Source organism: Cucumis melo, chromosome 10 (assembly GCF_025177605.1).
Source record: "Cucumis melo cultivar AY chromosome 10, USDA_Cmelo_AY_1.0, whole genome shotgun sequence".
Taxonomy (NCBI): Eukaryota; Viridiplantae; Streptophyta; class Magnoliopsida; order Cucurbitales; family Cucurbitaceae; genus Cucumis; species Cucumis melo.
The window spans coordinates 23,403,092-23,428,549 of NC_066866.1; the positions used below are offsets into that span (position 1 = coordinate 23,403,092).

General features: G+C 34.8%; 2 protein-coding genes across 11 annotated transcripts; both read left to right on the plus strand.

The window, feature by feature from the left end:
• The first annotated feature begins 619 nt into the window (after positions 1–619).
• Positions 620–7,515, plus strand: LOC103493456 (sec14 cytosolic factor). 2 transcript variants are annotated; one of them, XM_017045850.2, is made up of 6 exons: positions 620–1,127; positions 1,213–1,468; positions 2,810–2,846; positions 3,056–3,173; positions 5,908–6,018; positions 7,213–7,515. In XM_017045850.2, the coding sequence occupies exons 1-6, from the start codon at positions 1,062–1,064 to the stop codon at positions 7,348–7,350; spliced, it is 726 nt and encodes a 241-aa protein (XP_016901339.2). In that variant the 5' UTR covers positions 620–1,061; the 3' UTR covers positions 7,351–7,515. The 2 variants fall into 2 exon arrangements, with proteins under 2 accessions (XP_016901339.2, XP_050947385.1); XM_051091428.1 differs by lacking the exon at positions 7,213–7,515 and adding an exon at positions 4,246–4,339.
• Positions 7,516–10,426: 2,911 nt separating this feature from the next.
• Positions 10,427–24,861, plus strand: LOC103493457 (putative pentatricopeptide repeat-containing protein At5g08310, mitochondrial). 9 transcript variants are annotated; one of them, XR_007824499.1, is made up of 10 exons: positions 10,459–10,842; positions 10,930–11,009; positions 11,639–11,917; positions 13,011–15,891; positions 16,543–16,788; positions 21,964–22,054; positions 22,350–22,414; positions 22,540–22,618; positions 23,616–23,685; positions 23,958–24,861. XR_007824499.1 is itself a non-coding variant. In XM_008454199.3 (3 exons), exon 3 carries the CDS (start codon positions 13,035–13,037, stop codon positions 15,675–15,677), a length of 2,643 nt encoding a protein of 880 aa, XP_008452421.2. In that variant the 5' UTR covers positions 10,427–10,842; positions 10,930–11,009; positions 13,011–13,034; the 3' UTR covers positions 15,678–16,137. The 9 variants fall into 9 exon arrangements, 1 of the variants encoding a protein (XP_008452421.2); XR_007824500.1 differs by lacking the exon at positions 11,639–11,917 and adding an exon at positions 12,118–12,222; XR_007824496.1 differs by lacking the exon at positions 11,639–11,917 and having other exon boundaries at positions 23,958–24,246; positions 24,338–24,861.
• Positions 24,862–25,458: the final 597 nt, after the last annotated feature.

Below are 25,458 nucleotides of genomic sequence, written 5' to 3' on the forward strand. Positions count from 1 at the left end.
CCACTATCTTCGATGATTGTTTTCAAGCAACCGTCGATGACCAACTTCAGGTGACCATATTCCTGACAATTGTTTTCATGCAACTTTTGACGATTGTGTTTTAGTGACCATCATTGGCCAACTTCGATGACCACTGTTGCCTGGCACCTCTAATCACAATTTTTCAATGACCATCATCGATCACCATTTTCAACAAGAGTTTTTAGAAATCGATCGTGGCCAACTTTTTAATAAAAATATTTGTAGAAAACAAATGTAAAATAAACTAATAAAATGTATTATTATAATTATGGTTTTCAAATATAAATTATAATTTGGTAATTTTAAAATCAAATTTTAATATAAATTAATAAAACTTTTTGAACTATACAAACAATAATTTAAAATCACAAAATTTAATCGGCAAAATCAATTATATAGAAATCTTTCTTCTAAAATCTTCTCTATGAAGAAGAATAAAAAAAAGATAACTACTTTCCAAGAGTGACTAAAAATGATAAGAAAGGATAAAAGAGGTAGACGGGAAAGATGTTAGAGAAAGATGAATGGAAATGTGAGAGCAAAATTCTTTTATATTTTTTAGTGAATTTGTTTTGTATGTATGAACATTTTACTGCTAAATCAAAATTGGTTTATTTTCGTTCATTTCCCAAAATTCTGCTCCTACTCCAAGTTGTCGTTTCTCTGTGCACACACATAATTACAAATGTGAAGAGAGTAAATGAGAATCTTGAAGAGAAAAAATGGCGATGGACCTGACTTTTGTACTTTCATCTCATGTCGATTACTGGTTTGTGGTTTGCAAGTTTCTTCAACGTTAAATAGCACAAAAAGCCGACTCACATCCATTTCGAATATTTCCCAACAAAATTCCAAACAGATCATACCCATTCACTACTCTCAACTAGCACCACAACAAAATTCCACTCAATCCCTCCAAATTTCTTCCCCTTTTTTCTCTTCTCTTGTCCATTTCTCTGTTTCTTCTCTTCTAAAATCCCCCTAGCCCTCTCTCAAATTTCTGATTTTCTGCCCATCTTTTCTTGCTTTGGTTTTGGTAAATGGAGAGCACTCAGCGGATTGAGCAGATGAGAAGATTAGTGGAGAAAAATGGGATTTCTACAGAAGTAAGTGTTTCTTTGGGTTTGCGGGTTTGTTTCTTTTTGTGGGTTTGGAATGCTTTTTATAGTTATGTAATCTTTGTTTTTGCAGAAGTATGGTGATCCGACGATGATGAGGTTTTTGATTGCGAGGTCGATGGATGTTGAGAAAGCCGCTAAGATGTTTGTGCAATGGCAGAAATGGAGAGATACGATGGTTTCGAATGGGCGAATCGATGAATCTGAAATTGAGGATGAATTAGGAACAAGGAAGATGTTTTTGCAGGGTTTATCGAAGAATGGGCACGCTGTTTTGTTCTTGAAAGGGAGCAAACATTTTCCTGCTAAGGATCAAGTTCAATTCAAGAGTGAGTCTCCTTATCTTGTTCCTTTTAATTCAATTTCATTGGAGTGGGAGTTCTGTTTTGAATTTGTTAGCCCGCCTTTGGAATTGGTTTTATTGATTCTGTTTCTCCGTTCGCTTTGAATAGTTTCTTTTACACCATGTGTTTGATTCTTGGTTTTTCCTTGAAGATGTGGGTCTGTGTTTTTTTAATTATATAATGCTTAGAATAAGAGTTCCAACTTACTTTTTTTTTATAATATTTTCATCAATAGCTTGATCTGTACTATTCTTCATCTTTGAAATGCAAAATCATGAATTGTAATTGGTTGGGTTTCAACTTGATAATGGGATTTCACTGTATGTCTTTAAAACAAACAAGTGCAAAATCCTTGGGATGAAGTTTGAGGGCTATGCTAGTTTGTCGGTTGTCTTTTCAAATGGTTTTCTATTTTGAGAAGCCAAATTTTGTGAAAAGGCTAAACTATAAAAGCACCTTAAACTTTCCCACATGTGTCAATCAAAAGTTGCAATATTACCTTCACTTTTCATCGAAGTATCAAATTTACGCTTCAAGTAGAAATGTTTTGATTGTCATACAAAAGTTGGGACATGAAAAACTGTGGTGGTGTTGACCTGGAATAAAATTTTCGATCATTGACTCCCCACTTGTTTGTTAAAACTGAATTTTCATTTTTAGTATATTATCATGAAGGAACAATTTTTCAATGATATAAAATTTGCTACGCCTTCTAGTTCTATTCTCTTGTACTTTGAGTATTAGTCTCATTTATTATTATCAATAAAGAAGCTTGTCTCCATTTCAAAAAACAAAAGAAAAAATTATTATGCCTTCAAAAATCACAAGATTGGGATTATGACTATGAGCAATTATGAAATAAATGAGAAAATTCAGATCTCTTATGGATTTTTTTTGTGCTCTATCTTCAAAATAGAACTCCAAACGCCTTATTAAAATTTTAGCCCAAAAAACCATGCAACTATGGACTAGACCCACCCCTTTTGTGTGGGCACTTCCAGCTCTCAATGTCAATATGATTAAATATTTTGAATTGCCTTGTTAAGCCTTTTGTCTCTCCAACAGTGCAGTATTATGCGTTTAATGCAATGAAGACTTTGACATATTTTCCCCCTTTGTGGAAACATTATTAAAATTTCATCAAACATGAATAAAAGGTTGCTATTTAAGGCGAGTTTTTTTTAATGCCAAATGTTATAAGAGTTAGGAAATTATCAGATTAGTCGAAGTACACTCTTATAGTTATAAAATAAAAAGAAAATTGAGTTAAAGGCATCAGGTGATTGATATTATCTCATTCACTTATTTTTCATCTTCTTTATGCAGAGTATGTGGTTTATTCCTTGGACAAGACAATTTCAAGGTGCCACTCGATCTGTACTAACTTCATGCATTGAGAACACTGCCCATTTTGACCCCATATTAAATGTCATATGCTTTCTTTGTACCTCCTAATTTTCCATCATGTGAAGAGTTTGATTCTATAACTTATTGTTGCTGCAAAAATAAGATCAATTCTATCTTGATAAGTTCAAGTAACAACTTGTTTGGTGTTTCTGGTGCCTGTTTCAGTGCTTTTAAGGGAAGAGAAATTGGGAATGAGAAGCTGATTGGCATTCTTGATCTGCAGCAAATTTCATACAAGAACATCGATCCCCGTGGATTGATAACTGGCTTTCAGTTATTGCAGGTAAACACTTTTGGCTCTTGAACTTTCATAGAAGTGATATGCTAGCCTCTTAACTTTAGTTTGGGAACTTCAATAAGTGTCATAATTTAATATCTATAAATACATTTCAAAATGAATTAGTACTTATCGTGTCAAATATTATTAAAGATTTAATGATGTTTCTTCCGCATGTAGATTGCTAAACTATTTAGGAAATTTATTTATAAACTATCAAATCTTAATATTTATGCAATAAAAATTGATACTTAATTTCGATTAGTCTTTCATTGGTAGGAACTGATAAATTGTTACAAAATTGAGAGTATAGGGATTAAGTTGTCACAATGAATAATAACTACATTCTTACAAACTTGGAAACGACTGAATCATCACAAACTAAAGTTTCAGGACTAAATATTACTAGTATGAAAGTTTAAAGAACTTGTGTCTTTAAACCTATATATTTGTTTTACACTGTATGAATTATAACTGATAGCATCAGAATGAAGTTTGTCGATGCTGTATATAAATTTTCTTTTCCTTTATGGCTGGAGCTTTAAATTTGTATGGATATAACTACTCTGGTTATTGACTAAATTCTTAAGGGACAAGATACATGTTCTTTTGTAAAACAAACCCAAAATCATTGGACCATTAGAGTATGCATATTGCATAAGCTATGAATTAGATGATTTTTTTTCTTCGTAATATTGTTGTGTTAGGACTCCTCCCTGAAACTCAGAAAAATCCCAAACAACAATGGAGAAACAGAGACAAATACTCTGCTAACTTTATTTTAATAGAAAATTGTAAGAGTTCACAAGCACAGTAAAACCATAACCAAAGAACAACACCAACATAGAAAAGAAGAAATAGGAAAATAAAAAGTGATGACTTGAATCCCGACTCCTTCGAGAAGGCCAGATTCTTCTCCAAAAACAGCTCACAGCTGCTTTCCCAAAATATGACCTATCCCACCAATCCCCAAAACATTCTTTATATATTACTCTCAGTGGATCCCTCTCAGATCCTCCTCTCCTCCTGTTTTCTGTCTATTTCCTAACATACCTCCCCCGTCTTCCTCCTTCTGTAGGTGTTAATAATTGGGGCCCTAACATGTTGTTCACCGTTGGATTTACTCGATGTCCTGCTTTCTTTTTCGAGCCAAACCAGTTCTTCTAATAGATGTAAGTTGTGATTGATGTTTCTCTAGTAGATTCAGCTCATGTAAAATAAATATGCGACAAGTCTTGTCAAAAAGAAAAAAGGAAAAGAAAAAGTATGAGATAAGAGATGAAATGGCTTAGCATATCGTTGGGCTTAGGATCTATTGCTTCAATAATATATCAAACCATAACTGAACCTAATATCCAAAGTGGTGTTTGGCCCATTGAGTGCAGGAGAAGTGTTTGGCCCCTTGAGTGAAGGAGAAGTAATTAAGTACTTTGTTAATATGCTGGAGTTGGTAAGTTTGTATTTGAAATGTAGAGCTAAGAAGTACTGAAGCGGTGTTTGGCCCTCGACACATGTTCGACATGTTAACTGGTGTGTCGATTATTTTATTATTAAATTTTTTATTTCAGACCTGGCATGACACGACATGGCTGGAGACACCTCTAGGACACAGCAACCTGCAAATTTAGAAAAGAAAAAAGAAAAACTAAAATATGAGGCATTAAGCCCAAGCCAAGCCCGTCAGTTTTAAAACCTATTTTAGGGTTTCTTTAGGCTGGTACCATTCTTTTTCCACACCCCATGAGGCACGACGGAGTTTCTCCACCTTCCTCAAACGTAGCCTCTTGGAAACCCATTAACCCTGCCATTTGATTTTTTTTTTCCCCTTTTTGTGTTTTTTCTTCTTTTGTTTTCAATTTTTTTCTTTTATCATCCATTTCTGTTTTTTTTTTTTTTTTTTGTCTTTTATTAAATCTTTTTTTTTTTCATTCTCTCCTATTATTTTTCATTTTTAAAATCTTTCTTTTTTCTTTTACCATTATTTTTATACAAAACCAGGATCAACTATTAGTCAGACCGAAATTAATTTTATGGTTGTTATTTTGATGTTTTTAAAAGTATTATTTCACTCTATATGCATTATATTTATTTTTGTAAAAAAATATGTGTTGTGTAGTGTCCTACTTTTTTGAAAATTGCCCTGTCGGTGTCTGTGTCTTATTCGTGTTGTGTGAGAGTGTCTACGCTTCTTAAATGTTGAGTTGTAAGTTTGAGTTTCTGTAAGGCCTCCAATTATTCATACATACAAATGCAAGGGTATGAAGGGAATTATCCACCAGACAGCAATGGGAGAGGAGGGAAAGATCCCTGATGTTCTGCTATCACTCTTTGGCTTGTTTTGTGAACATTCTCTTTGAATATCAATATATATCTACAAAGTGCCGCTTCTGTTTCTATCTTTGTTGGGTTTTCTTGAGTTTTAGGTGAGAAATCTTAACAGTTTCTCAATAACTATGAAAAGTAGATTGAGAAAGCTAAACTATGTTACTTGATAAAAATGAAAGAGGAGAGGCAAGGTAAATCTGAAAAGTATAAAGAAAATGGAAAGATGAAGTTACTCTATGAATGTCTATAAATGTGTAACATTTATTGAGGTTGAGTTGTTTACTTTAAGACACCAACTTAAGAAGTTGTGGGCCAATCATCCAGGCTCTCAACTGTCCTTAAGTACCTTTTCTTTCTTCCTCTTTCTTCTTGGTAACCATGACAAGTTTTGATTGTTTTACCTTCTTTAATGCAGGCTTATTATCCTGAACGTCTGGCAAAGTGCTACATCTTAAACATGCCACGGTTTTTTGTCAGTGTGTGGAGGATGGTCTCCCGGTTCCTTGAGAAGGCAACGCTCAAAAAGGTATGTGAATCTCTATAACAAATGTTCTAGAAAAGATGCATCCATAATTTAACTATATGTGCTGACAGTAAATATATGCATTTTCAGTTTAGGGAATTTTACTTTCACATCCAAATTATAAAGTCCACTCATTCTCTTAATCATTCTTTTTTTTTTTTTTTTTTTTTTTTTTTTTTGACTTCTTATTATAGAGAAAAGCTTGACAAATAAGTCTTAGGTTCAACTGGATCATTAAAATTGATACATCTTGCCAAGTTCAGGTTAAGAGTGCATATTTTCTCTTAAGAAAATTCTCACCCTTAACTACTCTCTTCTCGACCCCTATCTCCATTAGTTTACTTATCAAGTAACGCATCGATAGAACTGAGAAAAAAAAGTGTGCCCTGCCCAAGAAGGAAGTGAAAACTGTGGATGCTTAAACGATAGAACTAGAGTTGTATATCATATTTTCATTGTTTAGATATGTGGTTTGTCTCAAATTTTAGAATCTAGATCTTGAATTGAAACTGGGCTTAAAACGTGTTTGAATATATATTTATAAAGCATACGAATAATTGTAATCTTCAATTGTCATTAGATTGAGTCTCAACTTTTACTTATTAATTTTATGAACATCTTGTTGCGTTTTAAATTTTGTAAAATTACTATTTTACAAGATCATACTAGTTATATATTATAGACTACAGTAAGCATGTTTAAATTTAAACCCCCACCCGAAAAAAGGAAGTCATAACATACAATACCACATTTGTCAAATGTAATTTTGTATTTTAAAATTTCAAATTCAAAATATAAATACAATGAAAACGTAAAAATATGAAAATATAAAACCTTTGAAAATAGGATCGACAATCAATATCATGGTGAGTCTACGTATTTTCATCTAAAAAAATCAATATCACGACGAGTCAAACCATATGATCTTTGGAAGGAGTGATTTATCTACCAGGACTGAAATCCTAACTTAGAATTTTGGCTTTAGGATAGACATTGATTTAACATAAAGTGAGCATGAAGCCATAATTTCAAATTATAATAATCTATTGAATTGAATTAAGGTAAGAAGGTGATCACCGTGTAAATATTATAAATGAACTTATAAAAGCGTATGGGAGCAAGAATCATTGTTAGGATGATTAATATTTTTATGGCATTTGTTTTTTAAATCGAGTGTATGAAACAATGTGATTTCAGGTAGTGATTGTGACCAGTGAAGAAGAGAGGAGAGGTATGATAGAGGAAATTGGAGAAGATGTATTGCCAGTTGAATTTGGTGGAAAGGCAAAGCTTATTGCTATTCAAGATGTTGTTCTTCCTCAATTGGGTGCTTGAATGTTAACAAATTGGATGGGGGGTGTTATATCTATATGTATTATATTATATATGTATTTATAAATAAATGTTATGAGTTTTTATTTGAAATTGTTGTATAAGCTAATTCAATACATAAACTTAGCCTAGCTTTTAGTAATAATATAACATGAAATTCAAAGAAAATTGAGGAGAGAAAAGAGAATGTTATCAGATCATAGTGAATTTCTCTATTACCTTTCAATTTTTTGACTAATCAAATTTGCCTTAATTCTGCAGTTGTCCCTAAGACCTACCAAGAATTCAACCCTCTCCCCCAGCTTGCTTTACATTTTTATAGGGTAATGGGCATTAAATATCTAGATTTAATTGTCTAAGATGGTTAGTGCATGCGATAAGATAGGGAAGTTAAATATTTGTGTTTGTTTTATCAATCAAGGGAACATTTTTTTAGTACAAGGAAAACATAAAAAGATAAATGAGAAGATTCTTTATGCCCAACAGCCATTGGTATTTAAGTTAAATTAAGAATTCTGATTTAACCTATACAGTGTACGGAGATTATAAAAAAAAAAACAAAAAAAAAAAAAAAAACAAAGAAATTAAAGATTCTTTTGGAAAAATACTTAATTAATTAGCCTTGGGTATTTAGAATTAGGCCACAACACCCAAATGCTCTCTTTCCAAGATACACATCCAGAACTTTATTATTGAATGAATGATGTGAAAATCCTCTCCATACAAAAGCTTATAACTATGAAAAAGAAAAACTAGGTGAACTAAATGTTCTTTCCCTCCAAACTTTTTAAATTGGTGGAAGAGTCGAAACATCTTTTAACCCACTCTCTAGCTACTCTTCAATAATACTTTTATAGGTATAATGGAGAGGCACTTCTTGAAGGCCCAATCACTTTCACTACCAAACTTCATCATAGGATGGAAAATGAGTAACTAATTGTTATTTGGGTTTCCATGATGCAAAATAGGTTTGTGTGATCATGACATACAATAGAAAGCTGTAGTCTATATATATATATATATTTGTCAGAGAATCATTCTACGTCAAAATCAAAACTAAGGAGCTTCAAATTTCTTATAACATAGTACAAACTACTCTTCTTATTGCCACAATATGTTTTTAGGATAAACCCCCTACTATTATCTCATATGATATTAGAGTCCATACAATCTAACATATGTATTAGATAAAATAAAAAGAAATTGGAATCCGATCAATTTGGTGACCTCAAAAGAGGTACCATCTATAAAAATAGCAAACTAAAACTAATTTAATTATTTTAAATTAATTAATAGACATTAAATAATATTAGAGAAAATTGTAAAAAAATATAACATTTGACAAAATATTTACACTTTATAGAAAAATTAACTTTTAGAGGTTTTGTTTTATGAAATGTAAATAGTTTGTCAGTTTTCTATTTTTGAAAAAACTCTTAAATATTAAAGTTGAAAAAAAATGGTATTTTGTTTTTTTAGAAATGTAGATAACTAAAATATTCAAATGACGGAAATTAAAGATGTCTCGAATTATATATGTCTGACACCTTTAGATAATCATGTTCGTTTTGTAGGAATATTTTCGAAGATATTTAGGAATGCTTGGATAATCGTGTTTGTTGTACGAGATTTCTACTTGAAAAATGTTTTTACATAATATTCCAAGAATATCTTACGAGCACCAGTTAATTTATAATTAATTAATATAAGTTGGAACTTACCAAACGATTTATTTTTATTTCTTTTTATTAATATAGTTTTATTATTTTATTTATTAATTTTCCCAACAAAATAATTTATTAGTTTGAGATTTTTATAATATAATATGGTTAATTTACATAAATTTAACAAAACCCAAAAACGGCTTCTATAAAAAAAACAAAAGTACGTGAAATCAATAAAATATTTTCATAATTTCCAAGTTTTCCCTTGTATCACTTCTCTTTCTTTTCTCTTCTTTGCGATTTCTTCCCTTCCAAACTCCTTCATCTCTTCCTCCAAATTTTATTCCTTCTATTTTTAAACATTTATTCTTATGTTTAAATAACTACTTGATTGTGTTGATATGATCTAAACGGTCACTTACCATATTCAACACAATCTTTAGATTTAAAGCTTTCTTCTCATCGTTAAAAAGAACTACACAACTGTGTATCATGATCTAAACGATCATAGATCATTCGCTTAGACTGGTAGTACACAATCATTTAAAAAAAGATTACTTATGCGTGCGTGACTGATTAATCGTGTGTTGATTGGATATTTTTGGTACTTTCTAATGTAGACCTGTGAGTTTTTTGGTATAAATATTTTAAGGTTTGTTATACTTTTTGAAAACCCCCAATAATATTGTATACTTTATACATGTATATATATACACTAGTTAGTACTTTTTTTCTAAAAAAATAAAACTACCACAATATAATCAAAGAAAAAAGAGTGAATTACATAGAATAGAACACTTGAAACCAAAAATTTGAAAAGAAGCGAAGAAGGAAAAGCTAAAGAGAACGAACGACTACCACTGACGCGAGTTTCACCACGCTACTGCCGTCCTCGTCACCTGCCCCATCTCTTCCAATGTCGCACCTGTCCTTCGGTGTCGCTGCCACCGTGGCTCTCAACTCTTCTAGTATGATCATTATTTAAGTTAGATTTAAAATTTACCCTAAAACATAAATTTTATACGATGTATTCTATCATTCACAATTACTTAGCAATTGAAAGTGTTCTTCTTGTCTTTCTCCTTCTCGGAGGTTGTTTGGTTTTGTCTGAGGGAAACAAAAATTGAAGGTTTTGTTATTTGCCTTCCAACTGGCCTGCAAAGGCTGATTCCTCTTACCCCATGCAAAACACGACATTTCATTCTTCTAATGAAAAGATTATGAATTTGTAATATATGGACTATATATGTAAATTCTTGTTCTATTCTCATTTATTTTTAATATCTCCCAAGTGTAAAAAAGAAAAAAAAAAATTGAAATACTTTTTAAATCTTAAATGTTGAATTATTTGATAAGAAAATTTATAAACATTTTAATTGGGTTTAAGACTTGTCCAAAAAACGAAGACAAAAGCAAAAGAAAGCTAAATATGAAGTGAAGGTATAATGGTCTTAGTATTATTATTATATTCCTTTTTCTTTCCCTTTAATGGTATTTTGAAAAATGAAATAGAAAAAGAGAGAGCTTTTCGCGTGCAGACCCCTCTCCAAACTTCCTCTCTCGTTCTTCAACCGGTCACCGTGGTCACCGCGCCACCACCAGCCGACCACCTCGTGCTTGCTCGTTCCGCCGCCAATCGTCAAGCCCGGCCGTCGTCGGCTTTTCGTCGTGCGCCAGCCCGTTTGCGGCTGTTTGAGCTCCAGCCACCACATCTGTTGAGCCACACACCGACCAGCCGCAGCCCAGCCATCAGGCACCACGCCGGTTGCTGCTCCGTATCCCGCTGCGCCACCCTCTTCCACCGCTAGCCTCGCCAAATCTGGAAGTTGAGGTCAGTCTTGGACTTTCCGGTGAGTTTTGTGGGTACCCCGTAGCCTTTGGCTTCAAATGACTAATTTCTATCACGTTTTGGTGTTAGATTGAAGAGTAGCGTTGCCGTTTAGTTGCTGTCCAGCGGGTTCGATTGGGTTTTCCTCAAGATTTTGGTAATTAATTAAGGTGAGAATTATTAAAATGTTAAATAATGTTTTGGGTAAGGATTTGCTTATGTTAGTTGGATTTCTTGAAGAATTTCGACTACCCATTGAGTTTCGACTTAATTTTTACATTACCCATTACGTTTTGTTGATAGATTTGGATTCTTGGGATATTTTAGCCTTTGTCTAGTCGGTTGATGTCTCAAAATTGGGCGTTGGGCACAAATTTGGATAAGATTCTAAGCTTTATGGGGTGGGTCTTGAGTACCCATCTAAGTTTTAGTGCTAATGTTGAACGGCCCATGGTTTTTGGATACTAGGATTAGAAGTCGAAGGTTATTAGAGGATTGTCCAATGGGTTTAAGGCTACTTTACTAAGTGATTGGTAAGTGTTTAAGTGAGTTTTCTTCGAGTTCTTAAATGCCCATTTTCAAACTTTCTTTGTACATTTACATGCTATTCTATGATATCGCTTGGAAATTATTGTGGCTTAAACTTTTTATGACTATGCTTTCATTTATGCTTAAATGATTTGTTTACTCATCATGATTTTAAGAATGTGTATGACTTGGATTTTATAAAAGTGTTTAGAGTTTCTGACTGTACTTGGTTTTAAAATATGACTATTCGATGTTTATGATGAATGAAAAGGTGATTTCCCTAAGGCTACATGAATGTGTTTCTGTAGCGCCACTTATGGTTGTCAGGGGGTTCTGGAGTTGAAAAAGGCCGTGATTGGAGATTCGAGAATCTGAGCCTAGGTGAGGATATGGATGGAGGATTGTAATTTGGCTTCAAGCCTAGCTTAACTCATGGTGGGTGGCTCTATGTGCACATAGGAACGTGGATATGAAGGTTGCTACTGTGGTGGGTACTAGGAATGTGTGAGCTAAGTTTGGCCGCGTGTTTCCTTGTGAATATGGATCACATGTGAGCTTTTCTCGCTTTTGTATTTAGTATTCTACCATGGTTGGATTGGATGGAGGTTGCTATTGTAGGAGGTACTAAATATGCCCGAGCTTAGTCTGGTTGCTTGTTTCCTTGTGGATATGGATCATGTTTGAGCTATTCTCGGCCATGTATTTAGTATTCTACCATGGTTGATTGGATGAATGTTGCTATTGTGGTAGGTACTAAATGTACGTGAGCTTAGTTTGGCTGCATGATTCCTTGATCATGTGCGAGCTATTTTCGGCCGTATATTTAGGCGCTCTGCGATGGTAGACCCTCATATGGTACACGTTTGTTGGCAAATACTTGTGATTTATAGTAATATGTGATAGTGACATTTTTATTACTTTTTCATTATCGATGCCTTATTTAAACATTTTTTTAGAGTATGTTTACGAGTTTTACTTCAAAAAAAAAAAAAAAAAAAGAAAAGGAAAAACTTGCCACTCACTGAGTTTAGTTCCCGTTTCAATGTTTTTCTCCCCCCAAGTAGTGGTCAAGGACCAAGCATTGGTTGAACTTCCCGTCATAGATTTTAGATTCTCATTCTTTTGGATGTTTATACTTAAGCTTTGTATTGCGTCATGGGGTGGTTAGAAATAGCAAGAGTCATGCTATGGACATGTATTTGAGAGATCTCTTAGTGGTTTGTAATTCTTTTGTATCTAATTCCTAGCTTGGATGTAAACTCTTTTTGGAACTCTGGATTAGTCTGTATGAGTGTTTGGTGAGACACACTCGATGTTAGTTTGAGTTTGATGTGTATATATCTATTTAGAAGTGAAAAATTTCCCTCTTTTCAGGTTTGGCTAACCCATATTTTAAGGGAGGTGTTGTCGAAAACTTTGTAGAATTTTATTTTACTTGTTTGCTTGATTTTTAGATTGAAAAAGGTTGTTTTCAAAAAGCGTTTTTATTCCACGATCTAGGTTAGAGGGGAAAATCTAGAATGGGTGTGACAATTTAATCAAGCGTATTAGTTTCCTTTGCTTTTTTAGACTTTTTGCTTGTAATAATTGGACTTCTAAGTTTATGTATGAACATATGAGTTACTTCATTGCTAATTTTGCAGGTTTTAATGCTAAACCTTCTCTGAATGAGAGAGCTAACATGGAATAACCCAATGCACATATGGAACAGGAGCTTCAGCGTTACTAAATGGAACTTGAATTTCTCATCTCCACTCCAATGGCGCTTTTCAAAATTACGGTTGCCAATCCAAGCCTTTCCAAGTCCGTCAAATTCACTAATTCTTTTGCCGCTGCTTTGCATATCTTTAGCAAAAATCTGTCCTATGGTTTCTCAACGTTATAGATCCGTTTGTACTGAAGTAATCAATATTCTTCCTTCTCCGGATGAAACCTGTATCAGTAATAACTTCATTTCCCTCCTTAGCCAACAAAAATTTTCCCTTGATGACCCTGAGCTGAAAAATTTAGCTTCAAGTCTCAACCCTCGAATTGTTGAAACTGTCTTGAATGGCTTGAGGCGGTGGGAGATTGCTCATATGTTCTTCACTTGGGCCTCAAAACAACAGGGGTATAGACATAATTGTTATACTTTCAATGCCATTGCATCAGTCCTATCACATGCTCGAAAAAAAGCCCCACTGCGAGCCGTTGCTAGGGATGTCCTTACCTCTCGTTGTTTGATGACCCCTGGAGCTTTGGGAGTCTTTTTAAGATGTTTGGGAAGCGTGGGGTTGGTTGAGGAAGCTAACTATTTATTTGACCAGGTTAGATCAATGGGTTTGTGTGTCCCAAATAGTTATAGTTATAACTGTTTGTTGGAAATTTTGTCCAAGGTAAATGCTATTGATTCCATTGAGAATAGGTTGATAGAGATGAAATATTTCGGGTGGGAAGTGGACAAGTACACATTGACACCAGTTTTGAAGGCTTATTGCAATGCTGGCAAGTTTGACAAAGCTCTAATTGTGTTTAATGATATGCATGAGAGAGGGTGCGTTGATGGGTATGTCTTTTCGATCTTGGCATTAGCTTTTAGCAAGTGGGGTGAGGTAGATAGAGCAATGCAACTCATAGATAGAATGGGAGATCAAAATCTTGTGTTAGGTGAAAAGACATTCTATGCTTTGATTCATGGTTTTGTGAAGAAATCCAGGGAGGATATGGCTCTTAAGTTGCTTGAGAAAATGTTGAAACAGGGTTTTACTCCTGATATTTCAATCTATGATGTGCTAATAGGAGGACTTTGTAAGAAGAGGGCATTTGAGAAAGCAATGGCTTTGTTTTTGAAGATGAAGATGTTTGGAATTAAGCCTGATGTTGGGATACTTGCAAACCTGGTAGCATCTTCTCCTGAAGAAAGAGTTGTGATCATGTTACTTGGGGAAAGACCAATAGATATAAATTATGAAGGTATGATCTTGCTTTTCAATAGTGTGCTGAAATTTCTTGTTAATGCTGGAAAAGTAGCGAGTACTTGTTATTTGCTTCGTCTTATGATGGGAAATGAATCTCATAGAGATGATATTCACCTTTTGGAGATCCACCAAACTTTTAAGAAGGTACTTCCTAATACTGCCTCGTTCAATATCGTAATTGATGGTTTGCTAAAGACAACAAGTAAGTTGTGTCAGGATGCCGCATTAAACCTCTTTGAAGATATGGTTCAACTTGGTTGTGAACGAAACCAATTACTTTATAACAATATGATAGATGCACTGTGTAAATCGGATAGATTGGAGGAAAGTTATAAGCTTTTGAGAGACATGGAGCAATCAAGACTTCAACCGACACATTTTACATATAATTCAATATTTGGGTGCCTATGTAGGAGAGAGGATACTGTAGGAGCCATTGAATTATTGAGGGAGATGCGGGTTCATGGGCACGAGCCATGGCTAAAACATTCTACACTCCTCGTGAAACAGCTGTGTAAGAACGGGCGAGTTATTAAAGCTTCTAATTTTCTTGCTGATATGGTTTGTGAAGGCTTCTTGCCTGATATAGTTGCCTACTCTGCTGCTATGGCTGGCCTAGTCAAGATTAATGAAGTGGATCGTGCTTTTGAGATGTTTCAAGACATTTGTACTCGTGGTTATTGTCCGGATGTGGTTTCTCATAATGTATTGATGAAAGGCTTTTGTAAAGCTGGAAAAGTTGATGAAGCCTACAATTTTCTAAACAAAATGATAGTGGCAGGGCTTGTTCCTTCGGTTGTTAGCTATAATCTTCTTATTGATGGATGGTGCAAAAATGGTGATATTGATAAGGCCATCCTTTGTCTTTCCAAAATGAATGAAGAGAATAGGGAACCAACCATCATCACTTACACGACTTTGATTGATGGATGTTGCAATTCTGGAAGGCCTGACGATGCCAAAATACTTTGGAATGAAATGCAGCAAAAAGGTTGCTCCCCAAACAGGATCGCTTACATGGCAATTGTGCACGGTCTTTGCAAGTGTGGAAAGCCTGATGAAGCTCTAGTTTATTACCATAGGATGGAAGAAAAGGAAATGAAACCTGACAGTTATGTCTCTGTTGCACTGATTGATGCTTTCATATCAAAACACAACTTTTCCATGGCTTTTCACGTATTAAAGGAGACAATTGAGAAAGGAAACATTCCCAATCCAACCGACAAGAACTATGCAACCATAAGAGATGCAATCTTTAAATTATCTGAAGATGAACAAACTGGCTTGGGAGTCAAATCTCTTATCGAGAAGGGCCACATTCCAACAATTGGTGTTTCATGTCTGAGCAGCTGAAGTTGAAGTTTTTCTGTTAACTTATCAAAGGGAATTGGATGAAATTTTTTATTGCAAAGCCCAATGGACATGTTGATACATTTGAAAGCCAGGCCAGTTTGACACGTCTATCCTTATTCTGAGGATCAATTTTCTAAATTTCAGGCTGCCTTCATTCAGTTGTGGAATTGCTGGTTTAATCGTCCTTGAATGGGTGGATTCCTTTGGAACAAAGGTTTTTTTTCTCCATTTTCGATGCTAATGTCATGTTTTTCTTTTCTTTTCTCTTTTTCATTTTTTTAAAAGGAAACAAAGCTTTCCATTGATACAGTGAAATGGGAGGAAAGTTACAATGAGACAACAAAGAGACAATGTAGTTATTTTGGCTAAAGAGTCCGCAAGTTTTCACAATCCTTTACAAGTCCAATTTGTAAAATCAGAAGATCCAAATATGAATAAATACTGCTTTGTTTTCGGTGAATGCTTGGCTACATCATTACTAAGAATTGCTATTGCTTAATTTGGGAGAATTCATTAGAAATTGGTGTAAACCTGTTTTCGTTTTCCACTACTACAAAAACATTACTTGAGTTTTTACTTGAGTTTTGTAATTTAGAAATACTTGACGTTTCTAATAAAAAATGTCGAGTAAAATGAAAAAACGTTAAGAATAGCGAAAGTCTAGTTTTATTTGCTTGACATTTTTTAGATGTCAAGAATTACCTACTCTAAATATTTTTCTTTTCCCCCTTTTCTCTAAAAACCATTTCCCTCTTTTTCCCCAAAATTTCCTTTTCTTTCTCTCTTCATTTCCACGATTTTTTTCCTTTCTTCTTTCCTTCCCCACAAAATTTCCAAATCGTATTCTCTCAACTGTGTGCCTTAGCTCCCGCCACTGCAAGCCGGCGGCTCCAGCTCCCTCCACTAGTGCAAGTTTGACTCTGCCCCAAGTTTCACTGCTAGTGACTCTTCATCAGCCGAATTTGACTCTGCAAGTTCGAGATCCACCGCCCGTATCTCAACCTCAAGCTCTATCGCATGAGATCTGCTGCCCACATGACGCCGCCCCAAGCTCCACCACAACGTGACTTCGCGCAAGCTCCGTCGACGACTCCAGATCTGCTGCTAAATTGTAAGTTTATGGATATCAATGAGATTTGTAAAATAAATATTGCATCACAGGTATTTGATGAAATTCCTTTGTGTGTTTTTGTGTGTACGAGGGTTTGACGATTTTTTTTTTTGGTTTCTTCTTAGGCATTGTGATTTTTGTAGTTGTAGGTTTCCGATTTTTAAATTATCAGAACACAATTTCATATGTTCAACTTGTATTTATTTAATTTGGCCTGGCGCTTCGAAATCTTGGTTGATTATAATATCTAAATTAATTATTTAATATTGGTCAGGCTTCAATATGCTTTAATATTGCTACTGGTTCTTAAAATATATGGGTTATTATTGAAAGTAAAGACAAAGAACATAGACTAATTTATGTGGAAATTCAAGTATCGGGAGAAAAACCACGATATTTTGTTCTTATTTTCTGATAATAATACAATAGGTATAAGAGGGGAATAAATAGAAAAATACAAAGAGATAAAAAAGGAAAGAATATTTAGGGCAAATCTTCCAATGGACTAAGCCCTCTAACTCTAACACTCCCCCTCAAGTTGGGATGTAAATATCAATGAGACACAACTTGCTAACACAAAAGTCGAAGTTTGGTCTGAGAAGCCCTCTAGTGAGAACCTCAACAATCTGTTGACTCAAAGGGATGTATAGAATGCATATGCTCCTATTGTCAAGTGTTTCTTTGATGAAATGTCGATTAATCTCAACATGTTTAGTTCTATCATGTTGAATTGGGTTGTTAGCAATACTAATAGCAGCTTTATTATCCCAAAAAGGCTTCATTAGTGTCTTACACTTGTGATGAAGATCAGGTAAGACTTTCTGAAGTCAAATTTCCTTATGTTATTCCCAAACTCATAGCTTGGTATTTGGCCTCAGCGTTGCCCTAGCCATAACACTTTGCTTCTTACTCCTCCAAATTACAAGATTACCCCACACAAAAGTACAATATCCTGAGGTATACTTTCTATAAATGATAGATCTTGCCGAGTTAGAATTAATATAAGCTTCAACACATCTTCTATCGGTCTTCCTAAATCTTTGATCTTTACTAAGAGTTGCTTTTAAATACCTCAAAATCCTGTTAATCGCTTCAATGTGATCCTAATAAGGTGTCTGCATGAATTGACTGAAGGTACTCACAGCATAGGAGATGTTAGGCCTAGTGTGAGATAAGTAAATCAGCTTTCCCACCAGGTGTTGATATTTTTCTTTATCAACAGGAACCCCGTCACCTGAATTTTCGAGTTTGGCATTGAACTCAATGGGTGTGTTAGTAGTGCAACATCCTAGCATATCTGTCTCAACTAATAAGGTTGTGCTTTCTTTGGGACACTGAGATGCCTTCTTTGGATCTAGCAACTCCATTCCGAGAAATTACTTTAGATTTTCCAAGTCCTTGATTTCAAACTCAAACCCTATCTTCTTTAGTTTAACGATCTCATTAGTATCATCCCTAGATAGCACAATGTCATTGACATAGACAATCAAATACTGCAATTTTTCCTGTCTTGGAGACTTTAGTGAACAAGGTGTGATCGAAGTGCCCCTGATTGTACCCTTGAGACTTGATGAAAGTGGAAAATCTGTTAAACCACGCTTTTGGTGATTGTTTCAACCCATATAAGGACTTCCGAAGCTTGCAAACCTGATTATTAAATTGAGCTTCAAATCCTAGAGGCGGATTCATATACACTTCCTTTTTAAGATCCCCATTCAAGAATGCATTTTTAACATCAAGTTGATATAGGGGCCAATCTTTATTCACTGCAACAGACAACAAAACTCTAATAGTGTTCAAATTTGCAACAGGAGAAAAAGTCTCAGAATAGTCAATCCTATAGGTCTGAGTGAACCCTTTTGCAACTAGCCTAGCCTTATGTCTGTCAATTGTACCATCTGCTCTGTACTTGAGTGTAAACACCTATTTGCATCCAACAGTCTTGTGTCACTTATGGAGCATGCAAAGATCCCATGTCTTGTTTTTTTTTCTAGAGCTCTTATTTCTTCCATGACAACAACTTTCCACTTCTGACACTTTAAGGCTAGGTGGATACTCTTAGGTATGTGGTAAAGTCAAGGTTGGCAATAAAGGCTTTGAACTGTGGTGAGAGATTCTCGTATGACACATAATTAGATATGGGGTGCTTTGTACTGGACGGAGTACCTTTTCTCAGTGCAATAGGAAGATCAAGAGATGGATCATACTTACTGGTATTTCCAGAATGGTTACTTTGTTTCATTTTCAGTATGTTCAGCAACAATCTCGTTCTCATCAATATTGTCCTCTCTCTCTATAATGACCTCATCAATACTGCCCTGCTCACCCATATTTTCCAGAATAGCTGTATCAGGCCCATCATTCTCACCTGCATTACTGTCGATATGTGAGTTAGTTGAATTTGTCTCAGACTTGCATTCTCACTTATTCGGTTTTTACTATATGAGTTAGTGGAATCAGTCATACCTTGATCTCTTATTAGTTCATAATCTTGGATAGGAGCCGTCTGAACAACAGGAGACTCAACTCCCTTTCTGAGATTCCTCCTATAGTAGGTTTTCCAAGGAACTTGATTTGTGGATAGGACTACCTGTGAGGGCTAGGGTCAGGTAAGGTAACCACAGTAGTACATGTAGACTCTAAGGGAAGCATATAGTTAGACTCTTTACTCACACTCTCCCCTTGAAGTAGGCTAACGGGAAAGAAAGGACAATCTTCAATAAAGGTAACATGCATGGTAACAAAGTACTTTTGTGAAGATGGATGGAAGAATTTATAGCCTCGTTGGTGCAGAGGGTATCCAACAAACACAAACCTAAGCCCTAGGAGTGAATTTAGTTTGGTTAGGAGCATGACTATGGACATAGGCTGTGCATTCGAACACCTGAAGGGGAACATCAGGGATGAGACAGTTGAGGGATAGGATTCTTTGAGGCCATCTAACGGTGTCTAGAAGTGAAAGACACGGGAGGGCATGCGGTTGATGGGATGAGCGGCAATGAGAATGACATCACCCTAGAGATAGGAAGGAAGAGAAGTGGACAACATAAGGGAACAAACAACTTCCAAAATGTGACAATTTTTTCGTTCGACAACCTCATTTTGTTAGGGTGTAAGCACATGAACTTTGATGAATAATTCCTTTAGAGAATAAGAACTCGTTAAGAGAGATTTTGAAACTCACGACCATTATCATTTTGTCGGATTGCAATCTTTGTATTGAATTGGGTTTCTATGGTGTGATAGAAGTCCCAGAATGTGGAGGTAACTTCAGATTTGTCGGAGATTAGGAAAACCCAAGTAAGACGAGTATGGTCATCAATAAAGATCACAAACCATCGCTTCCCAGAGGAGGTAGTGACCTTGGAAGATCCCAAACATCACTATGGACAAGATTAAAAGGTCGGGTTGGCTCATAGGGTTGCGAGGGAAACGAGACTTGGTGTTTTTTAACTTGTATGCACACATCACAAGATAAGGAAGAAACATCAACTTTAGGAAAGAGATGAGAAAATAGGTATTTCATATATTTAAAGTTGGGATGGCTTAAACAGAAATGCTACAACATAAGATCTTTTTCAGAAGTAGTAAAGTAGGAAGATAAAAGAATTGTCCTAGAAATGCTACAGGAGGAGGTATCATCATTAAGTAAAGACCCTTATTGTGTCGGGCAGTGCCAATCATCCTCCTCGAGCTTAGGTCCTGAAAAGAAATAGATTAGGTAAGAACGTTGCTTTGCAGTTTAATTCACGAATAATCTTGTTAATTGACAGAAGATTATATGAAATACGTGGCACATGCAACACATTGTGTAATAAGAACCTGTTAGAAAGAGAAATTTGCCCTTTCTCGCAATGGGAGCCAAGGAGCCATCATCAATTCTTATCTTTCTCATTCCCAACACATGGAATGTAGGATACAAAGTGTTTAGAGGAATCGGTTAAATGGTTTGTGGCACTAGAGTCTAGGATCTAAAGAACTTTACCATCAATATTAATGAGACTAAAGGACTAAGCTATATCTTACTGGACAATAGCTCCAAGTGTGGTTGGACTAGCATTCTCACTCACATAGGAAAAGGATAAAGTAGGGAATGAGGTTATCGGATTCTCAGAATACATCGGTACAAAAGTGTTAGATGTCATTACTAAGGTAGCCTCAATTGCTGCAATATGTTGTCGAAACCCTTCCAGTTGCTGTTGAGTTATTCCCGAAGAAGAAGCTTGCACGTTAGGGTTGAAATGTGCCAAAGATTCATCAACCTCAAATGTTGAGTGAATTTGAGGATTCTTAACATCGAAATAATAACTAAGGTCAGTGGGGGGAGGGCATACGAATTTGACGGCAGAAGCGATGGTGGCTTGTCGGAATTAGGTGGCAGAGCACGAATCGGGGTGTGGGGAGCAGTATAGGCCGCAAATGAAGAAGAGGGTTGCACAGATAGGATGGTCGAAACTGTTTGAGGAGGAAGGACTGGCGCGTGTAGCTCTGGTGGTAGTGTGTGGAGGTTCGGCTGTGGTGTGTGGGCGACACGTGAGGCATGCTTTACGGTGCAGAAGATTGCAAAATTGACAGGAATGCACTTGCGGGCGTTGTCTGAAGGCGGTAGAACCATTTGTCCATGGCTGTCTGATCCGAGCATTGATGGTGGCGCTAAAACTGGCGGCTGTCGCCTCTTTTTGATTTCCATCATTGGTTGTGTCTTCTAGGGTTTCTAGGGTGTGTTCAATTTCCCACTCTGATACCATATTGAAAATAGAGACAAAGAACACAATGATTTATGTGGAAACCCGTGTACTGGGTAAAAAGTCACGATATTTTGTTCTTATTATTTTCTGATAATAATACAATAGGTACAAGAGGGGAATAAATAGAAAAATACAAAAAGATAAAAAAGGAAATAATATTTAGGGCAAATCTCCAAATGGGCTAAGCCCACTAATTCTAACCGTTATATTCATTTGTCTTATTTGATACGTGAGGTGCAAATAGAAATCTAAAGCAAAACAATGGATATTTTTTTACTCTAAATCTCACGGAGTAAATTCGAAACATGTCAATGCACTACTCATTTTATATTTCACCATGGATATTTTTTTTTTCTGGAAGTGTTGCTTTGAACAGAGATTTTCTTCGTGACAATAATTTTAATATGTTAAATGTTTTTTCTTCTAGGAACCAGAAGGATTTGAGCAATTGGGCATCTCCATCATATGGGGTAAACAAATGGACGTTTTGTGGGTCAGCTTTGTCTGCTGAAGAAAGGGTTAGTTGATTAGCTCGTATTGCTTAACTTATGAACTGACGAACATTTAAATTTTTTTATATTACTTTTAAACCTCTAACTACTCGTGTGTGACATTTATGTTGTTGATAGGCCATCTTTTCTTTATATCATTTGATTAATGAAACTAAATTCAGAACATAATATTTGAGTTGTCAGTTAATAGTTACCTGTATAGATGAAATATCTAATAATGCCATAATTAATGTCAAGTGGTAGATTTCATACCGTCCATTTCATAAGGATTGTATCGTGACTCAAGTTATTGCTTTCACAGATGAGAATGGTGCATGTACTCGGACATACGAAGTCCTTATGGGGATATTGAATGGAATATGGATTGTAAGTACAATTCTAGTGATGTTTTTTTTCCTTTTGAAATTCTGCTTTCATTTGGATGAAAGTTGAAGTAATGTGATCTGAATTTTATATGATTCTTTTTAGTTGTTTATTTTTGTGCTTTGCAGCTGAAAAACTTGAGCAGTTGGAGAACCAGTTGGCTCACTCCTGCTTTGGGCCATTTGATAGTTCCTTATTCGGAAGGAGGTATTTTATGTCATTTTTATTCTTTCTTCTTTTATATATATATTTAAGAGCATATACAACTCTATCTATTTCATAAGCTACAAAAGATGATCTGTTATAATTTGTACTGTAGATAGATATGCATACTTTATATTCGAAGTATTAGGCTATAAGCCAGATATTACAGAAATGGAGTCTGGACCGAAACAATTCGAGACTTTTCCATACAGACTCTGAGTGTTCATATTGAATATCTTTTAAGTTTAATTTCACATCCCATAAATTATTCCCTTAGATGCAATCTTCACTACTTGTCTATTTGTACTTGTGGTTGGTCTTTTTATTCATTTGTTGTCCAAGGTAGCTAGCGTAGATAATATCTATATTTGCAGAAGTTTTGCTTTGAATTTGAAATATTTAACTCATGCCCAAATAGGCATAGGCATAACCTATTCTTTTAGTTCAACAACATGAGGGTGAGAATTTGAATGATAACCTTTTGGATGATGATATAAATGATTGCCTCAACCAGTTCAATTGGCCAAGTAGTCAACCCATTGATATCATAGCTGTTGCGCGAGTCGTTTAAATTCTGTATATGCACAAATACTCAGATGCCAAAAACCAACCTCCATTAAGAATAAAAATACAAAAGGGAGGGCATGAACATAAAAGGCAAAAAAAAAAAAAGAAAATATATATTGAACCAATGAAAAGAAGCCACCAAGAAAGGAATTGTTGGTTTGTTTCTTTTTAGGTCTGATACAAAGATTTGGATTAACCAAAATTTGCTTGGTTGGACATGTATTACTCCATTCACCAGTTTTATGTATCATGTTCTCTTATTTTAGAAGAAGTAGGTCTTTCCTTTTAATCTTCGCGTTGGAAATTAAGAAAGTAAAATTGTTGTGTTACTGGTTTGTATTGGCGATGCTAAGCATGTCCTTGTGTACTTCATTGAGTTATGTTTATATTATCTTTTTGTTGGTACTAAAGTTGTTATGTCCTGTTTCCGCAGTGTCGTTCAAATTCGGTATTTTCTGTCGATGACTAATTGAAAATTCTGTCATTTTCTTTCATTTGGTCTGGTAAGTCCTTTGCGTTATCTCTATGATTTGTGTTGCAATGGATGCTGTTTTGGCATTTTGGATGGAATGATTTGATTTTGCATCACTCAGTCGAGATTGTTGTGTTATCGAATGATTTCATTTGGTCTCGTTAGTTCATTACTCTTATGATCGATTAATTATATAAATTGATTTTGCATCACTCAGTGAGATTGTTGTGTTATAACTGATTAGTTTAAAAATAAGGTTTTGTACTGAGTTCTAACCTTGGAACTTGAATTTTATTATTTTAGGAGTCTCTTGATCATTTGAGCTTGTGGAGACAGGCTTACTGTTATTGGTGGACCAAGGGCAATAGGGGAAGGTTATATAGAACTCAATTCATGGGTTCCAAGTGAAAGACCTCCAAGATGGGATTTCCTTGCCAGGAGACCATCTGTAAATTTTGTGTATAACTGTGCTGTGATGGGATGCTGAAACTTAAAAGAAAAAAAAAAAAAAAGTAAAAACCAAAGTGTTTGTGCTGTGCTCTCCATTGATGGTGGTCTCACACTTCCAACTTCCAAGATGAATTGAAGATGGGTTTGTTTTCTTTCTTCTTCTACTCATGATTTTAGTTGATGAGTTATTTTCCATATTTGTAGTTCTGTTTTTTATTGTAGATATTTTTTAGGGTTTCTATTTTGCACTAGTTGGATTTGTGGCTTTTTGTATGGTCTGAAACTTCTACTTCGACTCAGAGGGAAGAAACCCTACAACTGCAGTTGGGGGCGATGGGTTCCTTTTCCTTTGCTCGAGCTATTTACTGCTACGTGGGTTGACTCATTTGTTATGATAAGCTCTTCTTTGATCTTGAATTGATGATGAAGGATCAAAGATATGCACACGTAAACGTGTTTCATGAGCCGTTGATGAGTCGGGTGGAAGTTGAGCATTAATGACCCTAAAACACTTTGATGTATTTGAGGTTTATGAGTTCATTTTAACTTGACACATTGTTTGTTGTATTTTGGTTGAGGTTGTGGAATCCAAGTTTATATTTGGAAGCATAGATCATTCAAGGCCATTGAGTTTCGAGCTTATTTAAGTTTGTGCCTCTTGTACTATTATATTTTAATTGTTAGAACCCTTTTGTAGTAATAGAACTTTTAGAAGCAATGAGAGATTTATAATAGTTTGAGGGTTATAATAGTTTGCGTTTAGGGGCAGACGATTATACTTTGTGTTTGAGATGTAAATTATTATAGTATATGTTATTATCCATTTGTATTTGGGTGGAGAATTTGATTTTTCACTACTATTTTTTTGGTATACATGAGATACAATTTTTATTTTTCAATTGATGTTATCAAATCTGGTTAATAAGAATGTTCGTTTAATAAATTTAGTTTCAAACTGGGATTTTCACTACCGTGCTAGTATAGGAGTAATGGTCAACAAACTCAAATAATATATATATATATAATGAAAAATAATAATTAGTTATATATATATATAATGAAAAATAATAATTAGTTATATAATAAAAGATTGCCTTTAAGGAGTTTTATTCATGATATAATCTGAATATTGGGTTAATGAAAAATTGATGATCGCTTGATGAGCATGAGATCTCCTTGGACAATTTATGATCGCTTGGTAAGCATAGATCACCTTTGAAAATCTTGCAAAAATAAAAAGTGAATATCAGACTAATTAAGAATATTTGAATGTTTTAATTAATTAAATTCACATATTTTTTTACACCATTTAGATTTTCAATTTTTTTTATTAAACTTATGAACTTTATATATT

Bases quoted from the DNA above. Each gene is read 5' to 3' on its own strand.
- LOC103493456 (XM_017045850.2), top strand. From the start codon at position 1,062: ATGGAGAGCACTCAGCGGATTGAGCAGATGAGAAGATTAGTGGAGAAA. The intron at 3,174-5,907 runs GTAAACACTTTT...TCTTTAATGCAG, and splicing joins CTGGCTTTCAGTTATTGCAG to GCTTATTATCCTGAACGTCT. The intron at 6,019-7,212 runs GTATGTGAATCT...ATGTGATTTCAG, and splicing joins AGAAGGCAACGCTCAAAAAG to GTAGTGATTGTGACCAGTGA.
- LOC103493457 (XM_008454199.3), top strand. From the start codon at position 13,035: ATGAGAGAGCTAACATGGAATAACCCAATGCACATATGGAACAGGAGC.